Here is a 26,415-nt window from a genome sequence, read left to right as displayed (position 1 = left end):
GCTAGGGTTCAAATCCCACTGCTGCCCCTTATGACCTTGGGGAAGTCACTTTACCCTCCATTGCCTTAGGTACAAACTTAGGGGTAGATTAAAAAAACAAAACAAAATGTGCAGGCATCCATGTGTGCGTGGTTCCCGGTGCGTGCACATGGAAGTGGCTATTTAGCATGTTATAAAATAGGATTTCCATGCATACATGCGCGCCGGATTTTAATATTCAAGCACGCATGTGCGGGCGGAATGGTTCTTCCATGTGCAGGGGGGGGCGGGGGTGTTTAAAATTACGTGTGGTGACGCGATTTGCCTTTTTCCCAGTTTCTTTGTAGTCTGTTCCAATAAAGGAGCGGACTGGGAGGGAACTTCCCTACACCCCTACCTGGCCTTCTTACCTTTTCTTTTCCCCTAAACCCTCCCTAACTTTTCTACATGTTTTTGTTTTTTTTACTTACATGCTCTAAGGAGCAGACATAAGATCAGGCCTGGCCCTTGTGCGTGTATCGGGGGTTACGGGCGTGGCTGGGCCCTTTCAAAAATGCGTGCGAGTTCAGGGCCCGGCCACACGCGTAAGCCTTGAATTTTATGCGTGCTGGCCTTTTAAAACTTAGACGTTAGACTGTAAGTCCTCTGGGGTCAGGAAAAAAAATGTACAGTACCTGAATATAATCTGCCTTGAAGTGTCATGAAAGGTGGAATATAAATTTTAAAAAATTATAAAATTATTCCAACTCCTCTCAGTACTTGTGGAAGCATAATTTTTATTCTCCACCAAACCCATTCCTTTTGGGGTGAAGGCACTACTCACCATCTAGCTATGCCTCCCGTTGCTGTCAACTTCTCTATTCTACGCACAGAACAAGCTTTAGTGGTCTGAAAGGGGCCACACAGGGATAAAATAAAAAGTCTTACATTGGGTTAAAAGGTGAAGTTTAATTAATTACATCAACTACTTTGGATAAAGGTGCAAGAAATTGAGTCTTTGTTCTATGAAACAATCTATAAAAGAAAATCAGGAAGAGGGATGGGTGGTATTTTGGGTAGGGCAAGAACATTTAACAATTCTATTTCCTTTTCGGAAAACTAAACTTGGAATTAGAGCAGTAATCAGCAGGTCTAACAAATGAAAGTTCTTAGTGGCAGAAATACCAGCCGAATTGGTTCCACGTGCAGAGAATGCCAGTAAGGTCCATTTTGAGACAGGTGAAGCAGTAATCACTATGGACAGAGGCAGGGTTAATACAGGAAGGTGGTTAAATGGATCATTTACCTATTTGGGCAAAGCTCCAAGAAACTGAGCCTTTGCCCCATTAATAATCAATGTAAGAAAAACAGGATCAGGTTAATCCTTGTGGGGGTTTCAGAATGATTTTTGTGAACCATGAGACACACACCTGTAAAGAAACCTGCTCCAAACCTCATAGAGGGTGCACTTTAAATTGCAAACTGTAATGTAATTGCATTTAGATCCAAATCCTTTTCACTGGAGAACAATTTGATTAATTAAAGCATCCTATGTAGTATGAATACAAATGTTTCAAATCATTTATTACAAAAAAAACCCCACTGAACAACATTTTTTAAATTAAAAATGACTTTTTCTTACTCTTGCGAATACATTAATTGCCAGCACACCCACACACACATATGTACGTACACATGCGCACACACACACACACACACACACACACACACGTACGCATGCACAGTGAGTCAAAGCTGGCATTCCCATCAAACAAGGCTTTAAAACAAGTATTTCAAAATCCATCCTCTTGTGAGTATTTATTATGGTATGATCATTACAGCATTTTGAAATGTAAACATTTGTTTTTTATGTCCACTTAAATTAAACAAGAGGTTTCTGGCAGTAAGACAAACCATCAGCACTATACTACTAAGCTGGTAACCAAAGGAATAAATCTACCATACCACTGGGCGCTCATAGCATTGTCCTTTTCTGTTTAATTGGTATTGTCAACTCATAAGGTAATGTGCAGGAAAACAGTTGGATGTGATCTTTGCTCAGGAAATGGGGAACAAGCTTCGCCTGAGACAGTTCAGTATATTAAAATTCCTGAGGTGCAGATGAGTATTCATAATATAACTCGCTTTAAGAAGCAGTATGGGTTTTTCACTATTTTTGCCATCTGACTGAAGAAGTTAATTTGCTAACCCAGTTCCAGTTGCAAATTAAATTGATCATACTTATAACATTCAAATACTTAATTAAGTATGAAACTGAGCAGCATTTTTTTTTTTTATCTTCAAATGGATTTGTTTTAAAGTCCTTTGATGGAACAAGAAGCACAGGCAGGGGGTTCTTGTTACCCCAAAGAGCTGAGGCAGGGGATTCTGCTGGGGGACTTTTGAACTCTACGCAGTAATCATAAATTTACAAATAGCTCTGCTTTGTGTACTCAAAGTGAGCAGAAACGTATTAGATCTGGAATATGAGCAATGTGGTGCTATTATTTATTCCATGGCTCAACCCAAAGAAAGAAAAAAACATGTACAAACATAACAATGCAATGAGGACTTTCATTTTGTAGTTGTGGTTTTGTTTGTTTTTTTTGCTTGCTTGTTTTTGGATAAAAAAATATTTGCACTGTTTGCATAAAAAAAAGCATGTTTCTTTTGGAATCTGCAACTGTAATCTGCGTCATGCGCCAAGGACTATGAGTCAGTGGTACATACTCCAGCAACCACCGATAAGATTACATCTTCTAATGCATTACATGATCATCCGCGGCAAGGCTTCCACGCAGGAACCAAGCTTCAAAACATTATCAAATTATTTTCTGTACACTGGTAAATATATATTTTTGCGACCTATGCCTTTGTACAATATTTACAAAATGTTCATTATTGTGTTTTTAAAAGGCAGAAAAAAAAAAGAAAGAAAGTAAAACGAGATAAAGAAAGAAAAAGTTGATTAGGTTTGTGGGTTTTGCTTAATATTTATTTTATCTTTCCCAATGCAGATGCTGTTCTCCTTCGTGCATGGAGCTGGCTAGCCGAGATTGTTTTTCTTCCTTTTGCTCGGGCTCTGGCTGGGATCTGGTTTCAGCTCATGGTACTGCACCTGTTTAAACACAAAAAGTTTGGGGAGAGGCCGGTTAGGTGGCCGCTTAGAAGCGCAAGGGAAGGAATGAGACAGCCTTGCCTGGGAAAATAAAATGCCCCTCCCCATCCCAGTCAGTCTGACTCCTGCAACTACTACACAAAAACAATGGCCAAGGTCACCAGCAGTGACAGTGGGGGAAGTGGGATCTGAATCCTGGTTTCCTTGCTTCCCAGCTCATTGCTCTAACCAGGAAGCCATACCTTCTTACCAAGGATCTAAATGGCTTTGCGCTGTATAAACGGAGCTTAAAGGAATATGGCTGGGGCTTGTGCTTTCTTTAGGCATGCCCAATGTTTTGCAACAGTTTCTGAATGATGCATTTAGGACGTAACAATCTACTCCACTATAATGACAAATGGGAGTAGATAACCCAACGGAGCAGTACAAAAGTCCTAGGTAGACCTTGCAATATATGAGAACCCAAGATGGTGCATTTTCACCTGCTGAAACTTGGAACTGCAAGTGCTTCAGCTGATAGCAGTAACTGCTGAGCAAATAATAAAAAGAAATCATTTACATTGGTCATGTTCCAGTATTTAACTAAATTTGAGCCCTTTTAGAATAGCCATTGCTTTGGGATGGTAAGAACCCCCTCCAAAATAATATCTTACTACCCATTTGTCACTTCAGCCTTGAGCCCTCTTCCCTCCTTCCCCCTCCCCCTTCCCCTCCTGCGGCCTGTGCAGTTGAACTTATGAGCATGTGGAACTGTGGGACTCTGTATTTAGGGAGCCCCATGTGGTTCAATCATAATCCATTTCAACTACAAGGGATCATTGCGATTCAAACAGATGATGTTTGAACCACGTGGACCTCCATAGGTACAGAGTCTTGTGGTTCAAACATTACAATTAAACTGTCCGACCCATAGGAGAGAGGTGGGAGGAGGGAAGAGTACTCAAGATGGAAGCAGCAGCTATAGCTGCAGCCACACCAGGTTAGAGAGTGATGAGCCATAGGGTAGTTATCAGCTCATGGAGAGGGGGAAGAGAGAGAGATTGAAATTTGAGATTTGGGGGAGAAGAGGGATTCAGAAATGTGTTCAGGAAGGGGGAAGAGCAAGAAAAGAATGAGGACTCAGGTAAAGCAGGGAATTAAGGATTGGGGTTGCATGGGAACTTCAAGATTGAGAGGGTAGAGGAAATTGAGAACTCTTAGTTTGGGTAGAAGTGTGGAGGACTCTGAGCTAGAGTGGGAGGCAGAACAGGGATTTGGGAAGGGAAGTCTGAGAAATTGGGTGGGTATGAGTGGGTGGTTGTGTTAGATGGGGTAAGAGAAGAGGGCTGAAAGGTGGGGGGAAGTGTTAAGAGAACTTCAAAGAGGGTGAGAGGAATTGGAAAGGGATGGGGATGTTGTGGAGGGGTGAGATAGGGTGGGAATAGGGCGAGAAACAGAAGAAAGAGTCTGGAGGCCAAGGAGGAAATGAGCTACAAAAAGAGCAGGGAGTGAGAGGCAGAGAGGCAGAGAATGGTAGAAGAGGGTGGGGTGAGGTCAGAGGGTGGATATGGGGAACTGGAGAGTAGGTGAAAGATGGGGGAATAGAAGGCTGGGGAAAGAGAGAGGGGAGGGCATGGGAGAGCTGAGAGGGAGTAAAAGTGGGGGACAGAAAGCTGGTAGGTAGGTGAGAGGTGAAAAGTGGGAGACTGAGGACTGGAGGGTTAGAGAGGGGGAGCAGAAAGGATAAAATTTAGCTTTAAAGGGATAGAGAGGCAGAGAAGAGAGAAATAGCAAAACAGATGAAAGGGAAAGATCAATTTTAGAAACCGATGTAGGCGAGGAAGAGGGAAAAATGAAAATGGGGACCTTAGAAAAAACTTAGGAGAAACTGAAAAGAGACAAGGCCCAACCCACTAAAAGAACGCCCAGACCATAAAGGTAGAAAAGAAAACATTTTTCAATTTTGAGAATTGGAATGTACATGTTATATTTTTGTATTTTGCTCAGTATTAACGAAAATACATTTCTGTTCTCTCTTTCTCCAGTGTTGCATTGCCCAGAGTTGGGCTTCTTGGTGTTTCCATTTTAGCTTTTGTCTGCATTCTTCTATTTCTAATTTGACGTCCCTTATTTTATATTAGGTAATGATCGGTCTATGTTCATTGTGTATGAACTGGGTGAGGGATTCTGTTAGTGGGTAGTGTCTGCTGGGGTATTAGTGTGCTAGGGCCCGGTGTAATATTTGCAATGCTGCCCTTTTATAGGTAAGGTTATTGCTGTTTCAGTTCCGGGAGTTATTGGAGTTATAGTATGGCAGGGTTGCTACATAAGTTGTGAGTGTCATTTTTGCAGGGTTTTGTGTTACTTCACAAGTGTCTTTTTGTGTTGCTAGTACTGAAGTGATACCAGAATTTGAATAGATCATTTTGGATGATGTGTTGTAAGTAAATGCCCCATGTCTATTGTTGAAGGAATTTTAATAAAGGTGGAATGTGCTATGGAATTAGCGGTGCAGGATTTATATTGAGATTCTGCCCCTTCCTGTTTCAACTCCAGACTTCATTCTCATATCCATATAGAAGAATCAGTTGAACGATGCTATTAAAGAATTTTAATGGTAGTTTTCCTGAGCCCTTGAAACTAGTTGAGCTTTTTACATAAGACATTTTTCATTTATTAATGTGACTTTTATAGCCAATTTAAAGGCAGGGGACCATGGGTGGGAGTGGGCGTGAGGTGTGGAAATGCCACTTTGGCTTGCTCTCCTACATAGTTAGCTCCCCCCCGCCCCCAATACTTCTGTGTAGAAATGCTACTACTTTTACGGTGCAAGCATTTCCAGTTTTGAATGTGTTGATTGTGAACATATTTCTGGAATGCTGAAAAGCTGGATAAATCTTGTGAGCCTCTACTTTGTGTAAACTGTAATCTCAATGGGAAAGAGTCGAATATTCCCTGAGCTGAGCTCAGTATCATTTTTGTAGTGACCGAAAAAATGGAAGGGGCTTAGTATTTGTGCTTCTCAGCTATCTAATGTAACTTGGGAATTTTGCTAAATTGAGGCCATAATCTATAGGGTGAAGTAGGTAAATTGGTTCGTTTTTATGCAAAACAAGGCTTTTTATTTAACTTATAAAGAGGCATGGGCTTGATCTGGGGTCCCTATCACTGATGGATGAAACAAGCTGTGGGGACAATAGGGGCAAAATGGGAGCTGAGGGATAATAAGGAAAAATGATGGCAGGGAGGCTAGCAAGAAAGAATTCTGAACACAAAAGAATAAAGGTTGGAAGTGAGTGGAATAGGTAACAAAATGGCACTTGATGTGGTTAGTGCAGTTAGTGTAGCTGGGTTTAAAAAAGGTTTGGATAAGTTCTTGGAGGAGAAGTCCATTAACTGCTATTAATCAAGTTGTCTTAGGGAATAGTCACTGCTATTACTGGCATCAGTAGCATGGGATCTTCTTGGTGTTTGGGTAATTGCCAGGTTCTTATGGCCTGGATTGGCCACTGTTGGAAACAGGATGCTGGGCTTGATGGACCCTTGATCTGATCCAGTTTGGCAATTTCTCATGTTCTTAAAATAATAATATCTACAGACTCTGAATGTAATCCACTTTGAAGTGCTGAAAAACGGAATCTAAATCAAATAAATACATAAAAATAATAATAAATAAGAGGAAACTGGTAACAGTTATGCCAATAAAATGAAACCTATTCAAGTTTTGGGATATTTTTTGTGAAAATTTGCAGTTATCTACCAGGTCCTTTGCAAAAGGAAGAAGGTAGCACAGGACAAGAGAACTGTGAGCATCAAGATACTGGAGGAAATGAACAGAAGTGGTACAGACACAAAAATATGTTATAATCCATACTGAGCGGTAGCAGCGGAAGTGGATCTAGCAGAACATTGTTTGAGGAGGCACTGAACATATTTCAGCAGCACACAACTTGGCAAAGGCTGGCTGACAGTCATTCAGTGAGCAGTGGCAAAGGAGTCAACACATTGAGGATTGTGTTAGAATGAAGCAGGACAGCCAGAAGCTGGGGCAAGTGCCCAGGTGATGAGAAGGAGCAGTAGTGGAAGGCACAGGAGTGCCAAGGATCAGTTGGCAAAATTGGCATCAATTTGCAGTAAATGGCAAAGTGAGATGGCCGTGCATCGAGCAGCTCCTGTCATTGTAATGTGGGGCAAAGGAACAGCAATGATGAACATTACCATTTGGGGCTTGACATCGAGGCTTCTGGGACTCTGACACAGTAGGGTGGGCCAACAGGAAGTGTGGACTTAAAGTCAGTGCAGGGACACACAGAGTATCTGAACTGGAGAATTTTGGTAGAGGCAGTTGGGAGAGAAAAAGAAAATTCTCAACAAATAGCAGTCTCCAGGACTGAGAGAAGTGTTTGACAGGAGGCAGAGCATGTGTAGTTGGCTAAGAGGGCATCAGTGTCTGAGCAGGAAGCAGGCAGAAAAGAGTGATGCACAGCTTGGAGAAAGGCAAACAGTGCTGAGGTTTTCGGTGCTACTGAGGCTATGGAGCTGGTGGTGGTAAGCTACAGCTCAGCAGACATTCTAGCAGGGTTGCAGGACTGTGAGTATGTGGGGAATTAGAATGGGGAAGAAGGGCAAAAGGTGAGAAAAATATGGGCAGGCTTGGTTGATAGACTACGTCACGGAATTAATAAAAAGCTAACTGTTTAAACTTGGGAACAATATGGACATGAGGCAACTATCTCTCCTGCCTTTTTTCAGTTCCACTGGTTGCCAGTTCGGTGGCGCATTTTATATAAGGGTAACAAAGTGGAATAGATGCCAGATATCCGATCAGAATACTTTTATTCAATGGAGACGTAGTTCTGTAAACAAGCCCGATTCTGGCCAAGTTTCGCCCCTTGCACTTGGGGCTGCCTTAGGGGCTAAAATACATAAATGAACATAAATAACTAAATAAAAAATAATTAAAAAATAATAATGATTAACACATGACATCTAAGACAGCTAATAAAATGGTAATATATAGACTTGTGTATGAGTGTGGCAATAGCAAGTGATTAGAGTATTATGAGCTAAAATAATTCTAAAATGACAATGTATGAAAGGAACTTGATTCTTAAGACTAAAAATAATTTTTGTGTACAAAGATGTGTGACATAGAAATGCGATGCTTGTGCTAGCGGAATAATACCTGTTTTACCTGTATGCTACAGAAGTGCGTTAAGTCTCATTGCACTGTTTCACAGAATGAATGATCTAAAAATATGATCATGATTTGAGGTCTTCTCAAAGGGGTCTGCTTGAAGTCTCATCACTTCGAGATGGTCATCTTGCAGAGACTAGAAAGTGAGTGTTCGCTGTGGCAGCGCCACATTTTTGGAATTCATTACCTCAAGAGCTGTGTTTGATAGATTGCACTAAAAGCTTTAAAACTACGTTAAAAACATTTTTGTAATGGCAACATCTGTTATTTAGCATGAGTTAGTTTCATAGAGCTAAACTGTTTTGGTTCTGTTGATTGTCTCAGTTTGTTTTTAGCTTGTTTTAATGATTACTGTATATACTCTTGTATAAGCCTAACCATGTATAAGCTGACCATAGTTTAACCTCCTAAACCAGGACAATGCGAAACCCACAATAGGCCAAGGTTCAAAATTTGATAGCCTACAGTGCTGCTTGCAACAAACTGTCAGCAGTAGGCCAGGTTATGTATCTTTGCCTCTTAATATCACCCTAATGATATAGGCATACATTTGCCTTACTTTTAAGAACTTTCAGATGTAGCTTACTTGCTTTGCAAACCTCTTGATGCTCTATTGTAGTAAGGTAAATTTCATTTAAACACAAAGCTGCCATGTTCTATCAGTTTATCTTACTCACTGAAGCAACATTGTATTAGGTTCTTTTCCTAACATTGAACAAATTGAATGTAGGACGTGTTTCCTCAAATATAGACAAACAAGGTGCGATAATTCATGTTTCACATAATGATTTATAACAGTTAGAACACAGCGCATACATATTGCATTAAAAATCAACCATTTTCAATAATTAGCAGAATACCTAGTTTATATTTTTGCTAATATACTAATAGGTAGCTATGACTTTGGTATATTCGGCCAATACATTTTAATACATAAATAAATAATAAAGGCCTGGGCACATATCGGTGGAAGGTGATGGGAAGCAGAATTTTTGGCATTGGAAGAGTCTAGACACCATCAGCTGTAGCTGCATGGCCATGCTACATCCCCCCCCCCCCCAACTGAGAAGAGAGCAGATAGCTGCCTTGTGTGGCCGATAGTGGATGGCTGACCTGTATGTTAGGCGGTACTGGTAGTACACTTGGTAATGAAGGAGTGTGTGCGGGGATGGAGGGGCTGACAGTGTGTTTGAGGATTTATAGTCTGGTGGTAATGAATGTAAAACTAGAACTAAAGCCATCCTTTTCTACAACAACTTTTACTGGAACAATTTGTGAAGGGAAGGAGAAGTGCGGGGGGGGGGGGGAGATTATGATTCTCTTTGCTAATTTTCAATTTTAAGCAGCAAATCAAGTAAAACATTATTTTCCTCTTGTTGCCCTTTGTCCTAGTATTCTGTACCTGTGCACAATACTCTGCATTAAAGGACAGTGCAGTCACCCTCAGGGCACGCTTCTAATGTACCTGTTTCTGACTTTCTAAGCATATTTCTGCTCATATCTCATGTCCTTTCAGCTACTCTGTTTATCATGGAATTTCAGTGAGGAAGATAAGGGACAGCAGCCAGTATAAAATATGGAGCCACCTAGTATGTAAACAGCTTTCGGATCAAACCTCTTCAGTGTCTGCTTAAGAAACTTTGGGGAGGTTGCATCATCTTTTAATATGGGTAATTCTGATTATTTTATAAGAAACATCCTATAGAGTTTTTTGGTTTTTTTTTTTGTACATTCAGGGCAATCTGCTGCTACAAAATAAGTATTGTAATTTCAGGAGAAAATCTTTTTGAAAAAATGAAAAACCTGGCATTCGTGTTAATGAATATTGACTTCGTTTTCCCTGATTTTTCTGGTCTGTTTTGGAAGGGATGGGCCTAGGCCATGGGAATCCGAGAAAGAATACAAATTAAAAAAAATAAATACATTAAAAAAATAAACATGACACTGTTGTTCCAGGAATACTTCTGCCCTTCTGCATCAAAGTCTCGTTCTAGCCTACTTTCCAGGTGCAGGGGGGTGGAAAGAAAGTTCCCTCCGAGGCCGCTCCGATTTCGGAGCGGCCTTGGAGGGAACAGGCAGCGCGCGTCGGGCTCGGCGCGCGCAAGTTGCACAAATGTGCACTCCCTTGCGCGTGCCGACCCTGGATTTTATAAGATACGCGCGGCTACGCGTGTATCTTATAAAATCCAGCGTTCTTTTGTTCGCGCCTGGTGCGCGAACAAAAGTACGCGCTCTAGCAATTTTATAAAATCCAGCCCATTGTTTTCTTCTCTCTATACACGCCTTCCAGAAAGATCTCTCTTTTATCTGGCTAAAGGTACATGTACTGTGACAGTCTGTAGGTCTATTAGCTGCATGAAGGGGCAAAGGTTTGCAACTAGGGTCATCTACCTGAGCAATTCCTTTCTGAAAATTCAAAAGCAAGAAAAACATAACTAAATCGTTTGTGAAATCTTTTCTTTTCCGCATGCAGAAGTTTTCGGTTTGAAGATTAGATATATTGTAACAGTGCTAAAAGACATATACACACCACTTGTACATCTGAAGGGACTCGAGAAAGGAAGTCGAGTAGCTCATTGTTGTCAATCATATATGGATTCCGAATTTTCTTTGTGAATTTATTGATGCCTGGAAATGTAATAGTACAAATGCTTATTAAAATCTATGGACATTTAATATAACTTGGCTATCAAAGTCACATTTTTGGAAAACTTTCCCCACTGATGCCAAGATCTGTTTCAGAAATGTATTCTTTGTATTTATTTAGGGAGTTAAATTATGCCTGGTCTTTCTTCCTAAGACTATACCTTATCAAATGGCAGTTTTTTTGATGCAGCAATTCTGATTATGATCTTCATTGGAACTTAAAATTCAGTTTGATGCCCATTTTTGCTCATAGTTCATCTGTATTTCTATTATCAACAATTTAATAGGGAAAATTAGATTTTTACCCCACCATTTCTTTTAATTTTGTTGCTGAGACATACACAATTGCTTTTCAGGGGCTGATTAAAAAGCAAGTAGAAACAATTCATTTTACTTTCTGTTTCTGGAAATCAACTGCTAGCACCATAATGAGCTGGGCTGTACTAATGGTTTGATTTCTGACATTCATTCAGCCAGGTTTCCATGGTCTTGACTGACTGGTGTTCTGAAATGGTTTCTTAGTTTTGAATCACATTCCTGGGTTCCTTCATTTTTAGTTTAAACCAATTTTCACCCATAAATTCCCAGATCTTTCCAAAGGCGAAGGCTGGTTTAAATCGATATACACCCTAATTTTAGGCTGATTAGAAAGCTGCTCCAGAGCTATAGATGCAGTATTTCAAGCCCTCCAGCCACTGCTGGAAGACAGAGTGGGCCAAGGCACATGCTGTGTTTCAAATAGCACCCCCTCCCAATCAGTGAAAGCACTCACCCTTCCACAGTCACCCATACTGTGTTTCAAATCCAGTCTCCTTATCCCACAAGACAGCAAAAGTGCCTGCTGTCTGGTGCCTCAAAGGGATTTGAAACAGGCACTGTCCACCAGAAGCACTTCCTGGCAGGCTGCCTGGCCCTGCACAAAAGCAGATCTGCAGTGCTGCAGCGCATGGGAGCCTCAAGCATACTGACCAAGGAAAGAGGAGCCTGGAGCCACCACTTGGGAAGGAGGAATTCTGTGACAATGGTTCTTGGCTGCAGGAGGGGAGAGAGGGACATGCTAGGCAGGAGATGGGGACAGAAATGAGGATGCTGCTACTTGGATGGGTGGGTACATTTGCTTGATAATGCTTTATTGTCCTGGCTTCTGTCCATCAAAATAAGTTTCAGTATTACTTAGAAAACCCAATGAGTTAGTTTTTTCAACTGATTTTCTCCTGTTTTTGTTGTTGTCATATTAAACACTGATACATTCCTGGGAAAAATAAAGAATAATACAAACCGAAAATGAAGGTCCATACACATACCACCACATCAAACAAATGCATGTTTGAGAGAGAGAAAGAAAGCAAGAGGGAGAGGGAAGTGCATTTTATCTGGTTCAATATTCTTTTGTAGCTCATTCTCAAAGCCCTGACTTGTTTGAGATGCGTGTCACCCAAACAGGTATAAATTGTTTTTCAAAGACCAAATAAATGAAATCTACTTTCATAATGGCTCACAACAGTTTAAATTAGATACAGAATCCTCAGCCTGATGCACTATGCTTACTGGCATGCTACAGGGATCGGCCTTATCAGCCGCCCCATTTAATATCTATTTGTCGCCACTTTGTAGGTTTATTTCAACTTTATCTGTTTCATACAAACTCTATGCTGATGACATTCAGTTATTTTTTCCCACATTGGCCTACTTGAGCATTGACTTCTCAGTTTGCTTCCAGTTGTTTACCATCTGTGAAAAGCTGGTTACACCACAACAGATTATTTTTGAATATGAAAAATGATGATCCTTGGTAGAACACCATCTTTCAGTTGGCCCTATGAGTTTGCTTATATCACAGACTGTTCAGAATCTAGTTTTAGTATTGTATTTATTTAAAAATGTTTATATTCCACCTGTGGGAACGAGGGGGATTCCCATAGGCTTGGAGGCAGAAATTCAGTCTGACTCCATCCTTTCATTTTTTTTTTTTATCATTTCTTTAACTTTTTCAAGAAAATTCATACTTTACACCTTTACCTCAACAAAGAGGGATCAACTCAGACTCTACTTTGAACAACTTTCTCTTGTACAACATTCTTTGGTATTCCCCCACCCAGGTTTTGCTAGCAAGATGCTCGTCTCCTCATCAAGACTCTTATGCCATTCGGGAAGAAGTGATGTACTGGACATCTGAATTTTGCAAGAGTAGTTCTATCTTGGATTGTGGAAGAGTGTTCCAGTAGCTCTGCCATATCGTCACACATAAGCGTTGTGCTTTCAGAGACTTACTGCTTGCCGACATGTATTCAAATTGCAAAAGTGCAGACAACCGGCTTCTCCAATGTTCCTTCTGCGGTTTAGCATTCGAAATCCAGCTCGCCATAATAGTTTGTATTCCAATAAGCAATGCTTTGCTGAGAAAGAGTTGCTCTGGCTCTTCAAGTATGTTCCAGTCACCTCTGAGCAGACGAAATAAACATACTTTCGGTTCTCTTGGTATTGGAGTGCCCACCATTCCTCCCAACTCAGTTAAAATGCCACTCCAATATTGATGCAGCACATCACAGTCTCAAAGGCAGTGGTAAAAGGTTCCTTTTGCACTTTGACATTTTAAGCACAGATCCAAGTCACAAAGTTTAGCTGCGTACATCCAAGTACGTGACATATACATACAGTGCAATACTTTACATCCCACTTCCCTTAAATTAACATTTTCCGATATGGTGTAACACCCTTTCAATATTTCCACCACTTCTGCCTGAGTTAACATTATATTCGCCTGTTTCACCCATTCGTTCTGAATGGTAGCTATAACAGTGACATTGGGTGTACCTGCCAGAGCCTTGGAAAAAGTGGCACATGAATTAGGCTTACGTCCTATAGTAGAGAAGAAATTCTGTAGAGCTCCAAATTTTTGGACATCCTGTGGAACGTTCAATGTGGTGTGGATATAATGTCTCGCTTGAAGATACCCATAAAAATCTTTGGAAACTATCCCATATATATCCTTTAAGTCCTGAAAACTACGGATCACTGACATCTCAGGCATTAAGAAATGTTGGATTCTATCCAGACCTATGGACTTCCATTTCGTAAAAACCGAGTCCTGACCTCCCGGGAATAGGGGATTGCCCGTAAGAGTTAGATATGGTGTGATAGTTCCCTTCATTCCCAGCTTTACCTTGCATAAGTATTTCCACGCCTCCCTCCCAGACTGCACAAGTAAATTCCCTCGGAACCTTCCCGGAATTCCTGAGCTCGGTATCTGAAGTAGGATATGGAGAAAACCAATCACATAGAAATTGATGAGGGGAGCATATACTAGTACCATTCAGCCAGTCAAAAATATGGCTGAGTGTGTAGGCCAAATTATAATCTCTCCAGTTAGGACAGGAAAGGCCCCCCTGTGCTCTGGTCTGCATCAGTGTCTGAAGAGGGAGACGAGATGTTTACCCCATAGATAAGCTCGCACACACCTGTGTATGCGAGCGATTTCTGGCTTTTTTAACCATAATGGTATCTGTTGCAAGACACACAGCCACCATGGCAACTCCATCATTTTTAACAATAGGATTTTCCCGGTTAACGACAAAGGTAAAGCAGACCATGTCTGTAATTTCTGCTCCATATTTTTAAGTAAGGGGTCAACATTCGCTCTATGCAGGGTGGTTATGTCTCTAGTAAGGCGAATGCCTTAACAGCGCATCACTTTTTCCAACCATTTGAACAGAAAGGATCCCTTCCATTCCACTTGTATCGTGGATCCCAGTGCCATAGCTTCTGACTTGTCAGTATTAATTTTTAGACCTGCAAAAGATCCAAAGTGTTCTTGATGGTGTAACACCCTTGCTAAGGATTGTTGGGGATTTGTTAAGAACACTAGGACATCGTCCACAAAAGCAGACACTTTAAAGTCCTGCCGCCCCATCTCAAACCCTGTGAACATGGGGTCTGCCTCTATCTTACGTAATAAGGGGTCTATAGAGAGGTCATAGAGAAGAGGGGACAGAGGGCACCCTTGCCGTGTACCCGGTATAGGGGAAAATCTTCCGATACCTGTCCATTTGCAAAGATCGCAGACTGAGGACTATGATAAAGCTTCGAGGTGCAATGCACAATTTCACCCTTCATGCCATATTGGGCCAGAACTGAGAATAAATATTGCTAGGACACCCGGTCGAATGCCTTTTCCGAATCAAATCCGACCACTAAGGCTCCCTCCATCTTTTCTTAAACATGAACTTTATTCACAGCTTCAGTTATATACACAGTAGTAGACTGACTTTACCTTCAGACAGTGTACTCTCTCTCTCCACTCACAGTTCTGTTGCTTAGTCTCAACTCAGTGTTACGCACAGGAGCTGCCTTTCTCCCAGAGACCTGGCCTGCTCTGCTTATCCCCACCTGGATCCCAGCTCTTATTCCCCAGTCTCTGGTTATGCCCTCTGAGCCCCACCTGCCAAGCAGGATCCCGCCCACAGAGAATAATCTCCTTAGTGGATTTAAGGTGGACCAGGCATCTAGCCTGGTCCTGCACCGGTAAATTGGGGAACACTAGGGCACTGCCTCACATACCCCTCCCCACAGCTTGGACCTGTCCAAAACCTCCCAGTCCCCCTCTCTTAGGGTCACCCTCGACCACGTCACAACCACAACCCAGTATGCCATTCACACACTGCACATCCCCATTCCTTTAACTAAGTCCTTTCCTGACTCTGGGTTCAAATTCCACCCCAATGGAGCTTCATGGACTGACTGGGGAACCACCAGTGCTGGTACCTCTGTATCCTCAGTTGCTGGAGTCTCTACAACGCCTCCCTCTGGGCCCTCCGTGGACTCTTCCTCCAGGTTCTCCACAGCGCTTCGTTCTGGGCTCTCCATGGTTTCTTCCTTTGTACACTCTGGTCACTCATCCATGCCAGTTGCTGGCTCCTCCATAGCCTCTCATTGGGGTCTCTGCAGCACTACCCTCTGTGCTTTCCAAGGCAACTCTCGCTTGCCTTTCTGTTTCCTCTCTCTCTGGGCTTTTCACAGGATTTGTCTCTGGACTCCTTGCTAGTCTGGGCACCCTACAGGGTCTTCCTTGGGACCTCCTGTAGTGCTGACTCCCACCTTCTCACTACTGCCGCCTCCTGGCCAGTCTGTGTTGCTGTTTTTCACAGCTCCCTTCTCAGGGCTTCTCACAGGAGCAGTCTCTAGACTCCCGGTAGTGTTTGGGCACCCTACAGGGTCTTCCTCAGGACTACCTTTAGCACCAATCTCAGACTGTTGCCATGACTCAGTCTGCTCACTGGACACCTCTTCCAGAGACTCATCAAATTCCTCCATGAGCTGTTGGTACTCTTTATCCAGCCAATCTAGAAATTCACTCTTTTGCCTGGCCTGGACTCTTGGGAGTAGATTCCCTTGTTCGATTACTGTGGCTAACCTTTCCAGTTGCCAGACCTCAAGCCTCAGGTTCTCCCTCTGGCCTGGCTCTTGGAACTAGGGAAATCCCACCACACAGAAATACATGCTGTTTTTCCTTCCAGTCCTCTGGCTGCTTTTACTTCACCGGTTGCTGCAGTATCCTGACTGCTCCACTCCAGGTTTTCCTGTGGCTGCACACCTTCCCTGCAGAGTGGCTTGCTTGCTGGAAGAGGGCCTTGCCTGGCTTCCATTCACAGGCCTACTGCACTAGCGTTCCTTCTTCATTTCTTTTTTTCTCAAGGCAAAACAAAAGGTATAAAAAAGTCTGGATAACCAGCAATAACTAAATCATTTTTAATTCCATGCTTACCTCCAGCTGGGCTTCTCCCATTAGCTGGTACAGACCTACCACTACCTGGCTGTTCTTGAAACCAGTTTCTGCTTTCCTGAAACTTAAACTTTTTCTTTTCTCTTCAGTGCAGCTGCTGCACCCCTGTACTTTGTACTTTGTTTAGAGCCACAGCCCTTCTTCACAACTCTTTCTTTACTCCAAACAAACACTTTCTTGGAGGCTGGGTTTTTTCTATGCAAAGCTTTAGAAAAATCCCACACATGACACCATATGTGGGAAAGAGTGGTGATTCCCACAGGCCTAGAGACAGAAATTCAGTCTGACTCCAGCCTTTCTTAAAACATGAATTTTATTCACAGCTTCAATTATATACACAGCAGTAGACTGACTTCACCTTCACTACTCACAGTTTTGCTGCTTCATCTCAGCTCAGTGTTTCGCACAGGAGCTGCCTTCCTCCCGGAGACCTGGTCTGCTTATCCCCACCTGGTTCCCAGCTCCTACTTCCCAGTCTCTGGTTAAATCCTCTGTGCCCCACAGGATCCCGCCTATAGAGCATACTCTACTTAGTGGATTAATGTGGATCAGGGATCAAGCCTGTCCTGAACTGGTAAATAGGGGAACACTAGGATACTGCCTCACGCCGCCTATTTATCCAATGTGTGCTTGGTGGATTACAATAAAAACAAAATTCATAATATTTATAAATACATTCAATAGTTAAAACAATAAAACAAACGTAAAACAAGAAGTTTCCTTACTTAAGCACTCTAAAAATACATCCCTTTAACATTAGTGATCAAAAGCCTTCCTAAACAGCTGTGTCTTGAGGTTTTTTTCGAAATAGTTTAATATCGCTGCAGGCCCATAGGGTCTTATGTAAGGCATTCCATAACTTTGGCCCTGCAGCAAGGGAAGTTCTAGATGCTTCTCTTAAAATCATGCTGTTTGAATAGTAGGAAATACCAAAAAATTCTTGAATTTGGACTGCAAGGTCTGAACTGGAACACAATGCTTAAGTGACTGAGCTAGATAAGAAGGCCCAGCTGAATTCAGGGCCTTAAATACAAGGACCAGGATCTTAAACTCCATCTGATATCTTACTGGTAGCCAATGAATTTCCTTTAACCTAGGAGAAATATGCTCCCAATGCTGACACCAACTAACAAGCAAGCTGCAAAATTCTGCAAAATCTGAATTGCTCTCAATCAGGCCGATACAGTACAGTGCGCGCCGATGGAGCGCACTGTTAACCCACCATTGGACGCGCGTTTTCCTTTACCCCTTATTCAGTAAGGGGCGGAAAACGCGCGACCAACCCGCTGAACCTAATAGCGCCCTCAACATGCAAATGCATGTTGATGGCCCTATTAGGTATTCCCGCACGATTCAGAAAATAAAATGTGCAGCCAAGCTGCACATTTTGCTTTCAGAAATTAGCGCCTACCCAAAGGTAGGCGCTAATTTCTTCGGGCACCGGGAAAGTGTACAAAAAAGCAGTAAAAACTGCTTTTCTGTGCACCCTCCGACTTAATATCATGGCGATATTAAGTCGGAGGTCCCGAAGGGTAAAAAAAAGTAAAAAAATAAAAAAAATTTTTGAAGTCGGCCCGCGGCTGTCGGGTCGAAAACCGGACGCTCAATTTTGCCGGCATCCGGTTTCCAAGCCCGTGGCTGTCAGCGGGCTTGAGAACCGACGCCGGCATAATTGAGCGTCGGCTGTCAAACCCGCTGACAGCCGCCGCTCCGGGCCAAAAGGAGGCGCTAGGGATGCACTAGTGTCCCTAGTGCCTCCTTTTGTCTGTTTCTACCGCTGGGCCTCATTTAAATACAGAATCGCGCACACAGGCGAGTGGCCTGTGCGCGCGCCGGGAGAGCGGGCATTCGCCTGTTCTCCCGCAGACTTTACTGAATCGGCCCAAATGAAGGAACAGGAAGTCCTTTGAACAAAGAATTGCAGTAATCAACCACAGACATCATGAAAGCTTGGAGCACAGTTTGAACATCTTCCTAATTAAGCACATATCTTAAATGCCTCAGCAATATCAACTTAAAATAACCAGACTTTAATATATTCTGTATATGATCTTTAAATGTGAGTCTGGCATCGAATATAAAACCCATATTGCATACCGAATCCTTGAATTGAATAATAGTATCCAATATTACAAGATTACTAATATTATGTTTTCTCAGAAAGGGGCCAATGCAATAATTTTCGCAGAAAGCGGGCGCTGACTTTTCAGCGCCCGCTTTCTTAACGCACGCATGGTGCCCGTACTGGCAGACGGCCGATTATGAAAACTGATGCCGAGTTTACCGGCGTCGGTCTTCAATAACTCGGCGGTCTGCGGAGATTTTTTTTTTTGGTTTTTTTTTTACTGAAGAAGAACACAAAAGCAGTTTTTTCTGCTTTTCTGTACTTCTTCTACGTGCACTCAGCTATTAATGCCTGCTCCATGCAGGCGTTAATATCTGAGCGATAAATGTGCGTCTGAAGACGCACATTTATTTTTTTGCATTTGGAGTGAATGAGTAATGTGATGAGTGTTATCTCATTCACTCCGCGTCGGACGCTCGTTAAATAGGCTGCTCTGTCCCCAGCAGTGGGTACATTTTGGCATCTGTTCATACATTGCAGTTAAATCCCCTTATTGCATTAGGAGGTGGATTAGCGCCTATTTAACCCAGGTCTGACTGCTGAGTGCACTATATTACATTGGCCCCATGGTCTGGGTCGCATGAAAACCAAATTGCTTCATTCTTCTGAGGGTTCAAAATTAAATGGTTATTTTTCATCCACTCATTAATCAAACACACTTTTTCCAATGAGGTTAACTGTTGCTATGGGATCTCCTTTCACAACAAAATACAGTTGTAAATCATCGCGTACATCCTAAATGTGATTGTATGAGTATCCAATACAGAACATAAAGATGTTAAATATTAGGGGTGTGCATTCGTTTGCGACAAAATAGGAAATAGAGATGATATTTCCTATTTCGTCGCGTTTCGGGGGGGGGGGACGATGAAATGATAAGAAACCCACCAAATTTTGTGTGGTTTTCTTATCATTTTCCGGGGAGGAGAAAGGGCACATTAAAAAAAAACAAAAACCCCAAACCCACCCCAACCCTTCAAATGTAATTAATTGCAAACCCCCACCCTCCCAACCCCCCAAGACTTGCCCAACTCCCCCCAAGACTTACCGAAAGTCCCTGGTGGTCCAGCAGGGTCCCGGGAGTGATCTCCCCCTCTCAGGCCTTCGGCTGCCACTAATCAAAATGGCGCTGATGGCCCTTTGCCCTTACCGTGTGACAGGGGCTATCGGTGCCATTGATTGGCCCCTGTCACATGGTAGGAGCAATGGATGGCCCCTACCATGTGACACAGGCCAGCCAATGGCACCGATAGTCCCTGTCATATGGTAAGGGCAAAGGGCCATCGGCGCCATTTTGATTAGTGGCAGCCGAAGGCCCGAGATGGGGAGATCGCTTCCGGGACCCCCTCTGGACCACCAGGGAATTTCAGCAAGTTTTGGGGGGTCGGGAAGGTTGGGGGGGGGGGGTTGCAATTAATTAAATTTGAAGGGTTGGGGTGGGTTTGGGTTTTTTTACTTTTTTTTTTTTTTTTTTTTACAACCCCCCGTTTTAATAATTGAATTCAAAGGTTTGGGGCAGGTTTCAGGCTTCGGTTCATGGGCATCCAAAATAAAATTGGCCCAAACTGCAGGAAAACGAAATTTCCTGCGGCGGGCCGATAAGAAAGGCTGAACCAAAAGGTTCGGCCGAATCACATCTCAATTGGCCCGAACTGCTGGAAAACGAAATTTCCTGCGGCGGGCCAATAACGAAGGCTGAACCAAAAGGTTCGGCCGAATCACATCTCTATTAAATATAAATAAAATAGAGCTGTAGCCAATACATAGCCCTGCAGGACCACATGATACATCAAACCAGGCTGATTGGTCTCCTCCAATAGAAATTTTTGTTTTCTTCTTTCCAAATAAGATGTAAACCACGCTAAAACAGTCTCCTCAATCCCCATAGGTTTCAATCTCTCCAATAGCACAACATGTGAATCTGAATGCTGAAGACATGTCTAAAAACAAACCCATTACAGACTCACCCTTATCAAGTTTCAGAAGCAAAAAATCTAACACTCAGTAAAGTAGTCTCAGTGCTATGTTTTTGTCTAAACCCGCACTGAAATTGATGTAATATGAGATTCTCATTAATTAACAGGGTCATTTTTCAAATCACATTAGGGTGTTATTGTGGATGCGAGATGCATACGGTGCGGCAGTTGCACCGTGTCCCGGTATTGGGACTGGCGTTCTGTGCCCTGTGCCACCGCACACGTTGGGGGTGGTGCGGTGCACTTGGGCATTGTGCACGGGTCCTTGCACCGGGCCGTCCCTTGTGCAGGTTGTTCTCGGCTCTTTCTGCTCCTCCCCCTTTTGGCGCACACGTGTGGGACAGGTTTATTTTATTTATTTAGTTAGAAATGTTTGTATACTGCTGTTACAAAATTAAATTGGTCTTAAAGGGCCAGCAGCAGAGGAGATGGGTTCTGAAGCCCTGCGGCCTTTGCTGATGACCTCATCAACCAGGACCTATTTAAGGCCAGGCTCTGCCTTCAATCAGGGCCTCAGCAACGGGTCCTGCTCTTCAGAGAGTGCGAGTTGTCTGCATTCCTGATCCCAGTGTTCCTGGCCCTGCCTTGCCTTGTTCCTGATTCCTAGTTCCAGCGTTCCTGTTCCCTGTCTCCGGTTCCTGCCTTGCTCCTCGTCCCTTTGGTTTGGTTTCCCGGTTCTGACTCCTTGCCTGTATTCGACTCTGCTTGCTCTCTGCCTGCCCTGACTCCTTGCCTGGTATTCAACTCTGCTTGATCTCCGCCTGCCCTGACTCCTGGCCCAGCTTGCTGACTCCGCTGATTGCTGCCTGCCCTGACCTCCGTTTTGGTCCCTGGATTCTCTGTCTGCCGCCAGCCTCGACCCCTGGATTCTTACAATGCTGCTTCAACCCACGTCTTCTGGTCCCACACTTGGGAAGACCTGCGCCTAAGTCCTTCCAGCCTCGGTACCCTAGGGCTCAACCTACGGGGAACAAGGTTTGGTATAGGTGAAGGAACAGTTGGGTCTTCTCTCCCAGAACCGCCGCCCTATGACGAGGACCTCCAGGGGCAATCCCCGGGAGGTAGCAACAATCTTGTCTCGGCTTAATAACTGCACATCATCTGCGTAGATATAATAGATAATCCCCAATCCAGATAACAATTTACATAGGGGTAGCATATAAATATTGAAGAGAATTGCAGATAAAGAATGACCCCCTGTGGGACCCCTGGAATCCATGTTAATTCTTTCAGATAAAGAGCTGCCAATCTTTACCTGAAATGAACGAACCACTGGAGGGTCTTACCACTAAAACCAATTTCAGAAAGCCTATGAATCAAAATGACATGATCCATAGTATCAAAAGCAGCCGATAGATCTAATAAAATTAAGGGTGCATTTTAAAAGCCGCGCACGGGCGTTCATGTGTGCGCGGTTCCTGGCACAAGGACACGCCCCGGCACATGGACGTGCCAATTTTATAACATTTATAACATTTTATAGCATTGCCGCGTGCATGTTATAAAATCGATACCCGTGCACACATGCGCACCCGATTTTATATCGGCGCACAGATTCGCATATGCAAGGGGGGGGGGGGGGAATTTTTTAAGAAATATGCGCTGACGCGACAGAATATTTCCCCAGTTCACGCCCAGTCTGCTCCAATAAAGAAGTGGACTGGGGCAGAACTTCCTAAACCCCTAGCTAACCTGCCTTTCCCCTCTCCTCTCCGACCCCTAAAAACCCCCTAACTACCCTTTTTTTTTTTTCCTACTTACCTGCTCTCACAAGCAGTAGTAAGTTGCGCAGACCAGTCACCTGCTGGCGTGCAGTTCAGCGGGACAGCGCCTAATGGTGTTGTCCCAACCCACCCACGCCCTGATCCTGCCCTTCCCCGGCCCACCCCTTTTTTGTTTGCCAGCTCTTCTGTGCGTATAAGGAGATATGCTCGTGGCTGTGGGCCTTTAAAAAAGCCTGTGGCATGCGCATGGCCCGGCCACGCACATATCTCACGGTATTGGCATACGCCAGCGTTTGAAAATTTACTTGTTATAAGATTGTTCAGTGTCAAAACCCCTTAAAACCGTAAATGTTACTGCTAATAAAAGTGAATCAGTGTTAAAACATTTTCTAAACCTAAACTGAGAGGGAAAAAGTATATTATTCACTTCAAGATATTTAGCCAGTTGTGCTTGCACTACTTTCTCAATTATCTTAGCAATCAATGATAAGTTTGAGATAGGTCTAAAATTGTTTAAGACACTGAAACCAGAGCTTTTATTCTTTAGAATCGGTCTAACCAAAGGGCATTTTAGTAGTGATAGCATCTTTCCTTCAGTGAATAATAGATTAACAGTATTGGAGATAGGATGGAAATTAAATGGGCAATTGACGTTAAAACTTTTATAGAAATTGCATCTAATGGGTGGTTTGCTGGATGCATGTTTTTTTTAAGATAGATTCAATTTCTAAAGAGGATACAGTCTCAAAGAATGTCCATTGAATTGTCCAAAGGTTATACATATGTAAATGCACTTTACATGCATAAATGGATTTTTTAAATTGCTGTGATAGCATGTTACATTTGAGCTTGTAACTCCTGCTAAGTTGGTACCTGGGACAATAGAGAACAAAGTAACTTGCCTAAGGTCACAAGGAGCATACGTGGGATTTGAAACCTGGCTTCCCTGGTTTGCAGACTGCTGTTCTATCCACTGGGCTACTTTCTTCCTGCTCGTCAAAACAAATTAAAGAAATAAAAAAAGCTGTGTTTACCATCTTTGTGGACACAATGTGCCTTTAAATCCTCTGAGCTGTACTTCTCATCACTGTAGCACCATCTGAAGATAAACAATTTCTGGATCTCCAGTGAAATTTTGCTTTCTTAAAGATTATTTCTTAAAGATTATTGTTCAGTCAAAAATTAAGGATTATTGTTCAGTCAAAAATTAAATGTATAAACAAAAACTAAAAATGCAAGTTAAGCTTTCAGTTAACCCAAACTGAAATCTACATTTGAAAAATAATTCTCATTCTATATTACACATAGCTTTTGCAAATATATGTAACTACATTTTTGCAATCAAGTACTTTTTATGCAGAAAATGTTTTATAATTTTCTTGACAGAGTACTAATTTTCCTGGGAAACAGTATATTCTGTATAAGTCAGCACATGGGAATTCTTTTGTCTCCGATTATGTGGCACTTATGCTGAACGGGCCAGATTTTTAAACTTATGTGCGGGCGTAGATTTGTTCACGCAACCCGTCGCGAACAAATCTATGCCCGATTTTATAACATGCGCGCGCAGCTGCACGCATGTTATAAAATCCAGGGTCGGTGCGTGCAAGGGGATGCACACTTGTGCACCTTGCGCGCGCCGAGCCCAAGAGGAGCCCCGATGGCTTTCCCTGTTCCCTCCAAGGCCGCTCCGAAATCGGAGCGGCCTTGGAGGGAACTGTTTTTGCAATTCCCCCATCTTCCCCTCCCTTCCCCTATCTAGCCCACCACCCCGCCCTAACTAAATCCCCCCCCTACCTTTTATTTCCGAAGTTATGCCTGCCCGAGCCGGCTTGCCATCCCCCAGCCAGGCCGCTGTGCCGGAGGACTCGGGACCGCCCCCCTGGACTGCCCCTTGGACAGACGCCACACCCCAGGACCCGCCTCCTTCCCGCCCCTTTTTTGAAGCCCCGGAACATACGCTCGTCCCAGGGCTTGCGCGCGCCACCGAGCCTATGCAAGATAGGCTTGGCGCGTGCAGGGGCAGTTTTTCAGGGGTTACGCGCGCAACCCTTTGAAAATCTGCCCCAATACTTCCATTTTTCCCTTTAGTTTGATTTAGGGGTGTTTAAAATCATGAGAGGTCTAGAATGGGTAGATGTGAATCGGTTATTTACTCTTTCAACTAATAGAAAGAATAGGGGGCACTCCACGAAGTTAGCATGTGGCACATTTAAAACTAATCGGAGAAAGTTCTTTTTCACTCAACGCACAATTAAACTCTGGAATTTGTTGCCAGAGGATGTGGTTAGTGCAGTAAGTATAGCTGTGTTTAAAAAAGGATTAGATAAGTTCTTGGAGGAGAAGTCCATTACCTGCTATTAATTAAGTTGACTTAGAAAATAGCCACTGCTATTGCTAGCAACAGTAGCAATAGTAGACTTAGTTTTTGGGTACGTGCCAGGTTCTTATGGCCTGGATTGGCCACTGTTGGAAACAGGATGTTGGGCTTGATGGACCCTTGTTCTGACCCAGTATGGCATGTTCTTATGTTCTTATACCTATGATGCCTAGTAATTGTGAATGCAATGGCTTTATTAGATAGTTCTTTGAATATCAACTTCAGTGTTTCTCATCACTGAGGAGATGGCAATTGTCTATGGATGAGAAGTAGTTCATCTTTTTAGAAAGGAGTCATACTCTACAAAGTCCACCTTATCAGTTTAAAAATGGAAGTTATTTCTGCTATGCAGGTGTTACTGTTCCTAATATATACCTTAATGAAAATCTAGTGAAGTAACAGCTAAAACATATCTATGTAGGTTTTGTAACTAATAGGCCGATTCAGTAAAGTCTGCGGGAGAGCGGGCGATCCCGGCGCGTGCACAGGCCACTCGCTTGTGCGCACGATGCAGTGTTTAAATTAGGCCCGGTGGTAGAAACGGGCAAAAGGAGGCGCTAGGGACACTAGCACGACCCTAGCGCCTCCTTTTGGCCTGGAGCGGCGGCTGTCAGTGGGTTTGACAGCCGACGCTCAATTTTGCCGGCGTTGGTTCTCGAGCCCGCTGACAGCTACGGGCTCAGAAACAAGACACTGGCAAAATTGAGCATCCGGTTTTCGACCCGACAGCTGCTGGCTGACTTCATATTTATTTTTTTACGTTTTTACCCTTCGGGACCTCCGACTTAATATCGCCATGATATTAAGTCAGATGGTGCACAGAAAAGCAGTTTTTACTGCCTTTCTGTGCACTTTCCCAGTGCCCGAAGAAATTAGCGCCTACCTTTGGGTAGGCGCTAATTTCTGAAAGTAAAATGTACGGCTTGGCTGCACATTTTACTTACTGAATCGCGCGGGCATACCTAATAGGGCTATTAGGTTCGGCGGGTTGGATGCATGTTTTCCGCCCCTTACTGAATAAGGGGTAAGGGAAAACGCGCGTCCAGTGACAGGTTAACAGTGCGCGGCCTGTAAGTATATACAGTTTTGCTCATAAGTTTACATTTGGCTGTCAGAATTTGTAAGATGTGTAGCATTTTAAGAAAACATGCGTGATCAGACAAAACACATTTGTTATTTTTAATGTGTTTCAAATTAAAACTATTTTGCATCATAGAATAGCACAATCATTAAACAAACCATAGCAATAATGGAAATAATAAAATGGTCCTGTTCAAAAGTTACATACTCTTGAATGTTTGGGCTGATAATACACACTAAGATTGACACACATGTTGAGATGGCAATGAAGGGTAGGTATCGACACCACCTCTGCCTTGTTTCATTGTAATTAGTGTCTGTGTATAAATAGTCAATGAGTTTCTTAGCTCTTAAGAAACCCTTGTGCATTTCATCTGGGGCTGCACTGACTTTGGTGGTTACTGAAGCATGGGGAAACAAAACGTACTGTCAAAGGATTTGCAAACAAAAGTA

General features: G+C 43.1%; 1 protein-coding gene across 3 annotated transcripts in view; it reads right to left on the bottom strand.

The window, feature by feature from the left end:
* Positions 1–1,749: 1,749 nt before the first annotated feature.
* MCTP1 (multiple C2 and transmembrane domain containing 1) overlaps positions 1,750–26,415 on the bottom strand; it is a 1,134,628-nt gene continuing 1,109,962 nt past the window's right edge. For all 3 annotated transcript variants that reach the window (XM_029573135.1, XM_029573144.1, XM_029573160.1), the window contains exons 19-20: positions 10,783–10,880; positions 1,750–3,076 (exon numbers count right to left, since the gene is read on the bottom strand). In XM_029573135.1, the coding sequence (XP_029428995.1) occupies positions 3,005–3,076; positions 10,783–10,880 (170 nt within the window). In that variant the 3' untranslated portion in view covers positions 1,750–3,004. The remainder of the gene's footprint in view (positions 3,077–10,782; positions 10,881–26,415) is intronic.

The sequence above is a fragment of the Rhinatrema bivittatum genome, chromosome 1 (genome assembly GCF_901001135.1).
Source record: "Rhinatrema bivittatum chromosome 1, aRhiBiv1.1, whole genome shotgun sequence".
NCBI lineage: Eukaryota > Metazoa > Chordata > Amphibia > Gymnophiona > Rhinatrematidae > Rhinatrema > Rhinatrema bivittatum.
This window is presented reverse-complemented; position numbering and strand designations above follow the sequence as displayed.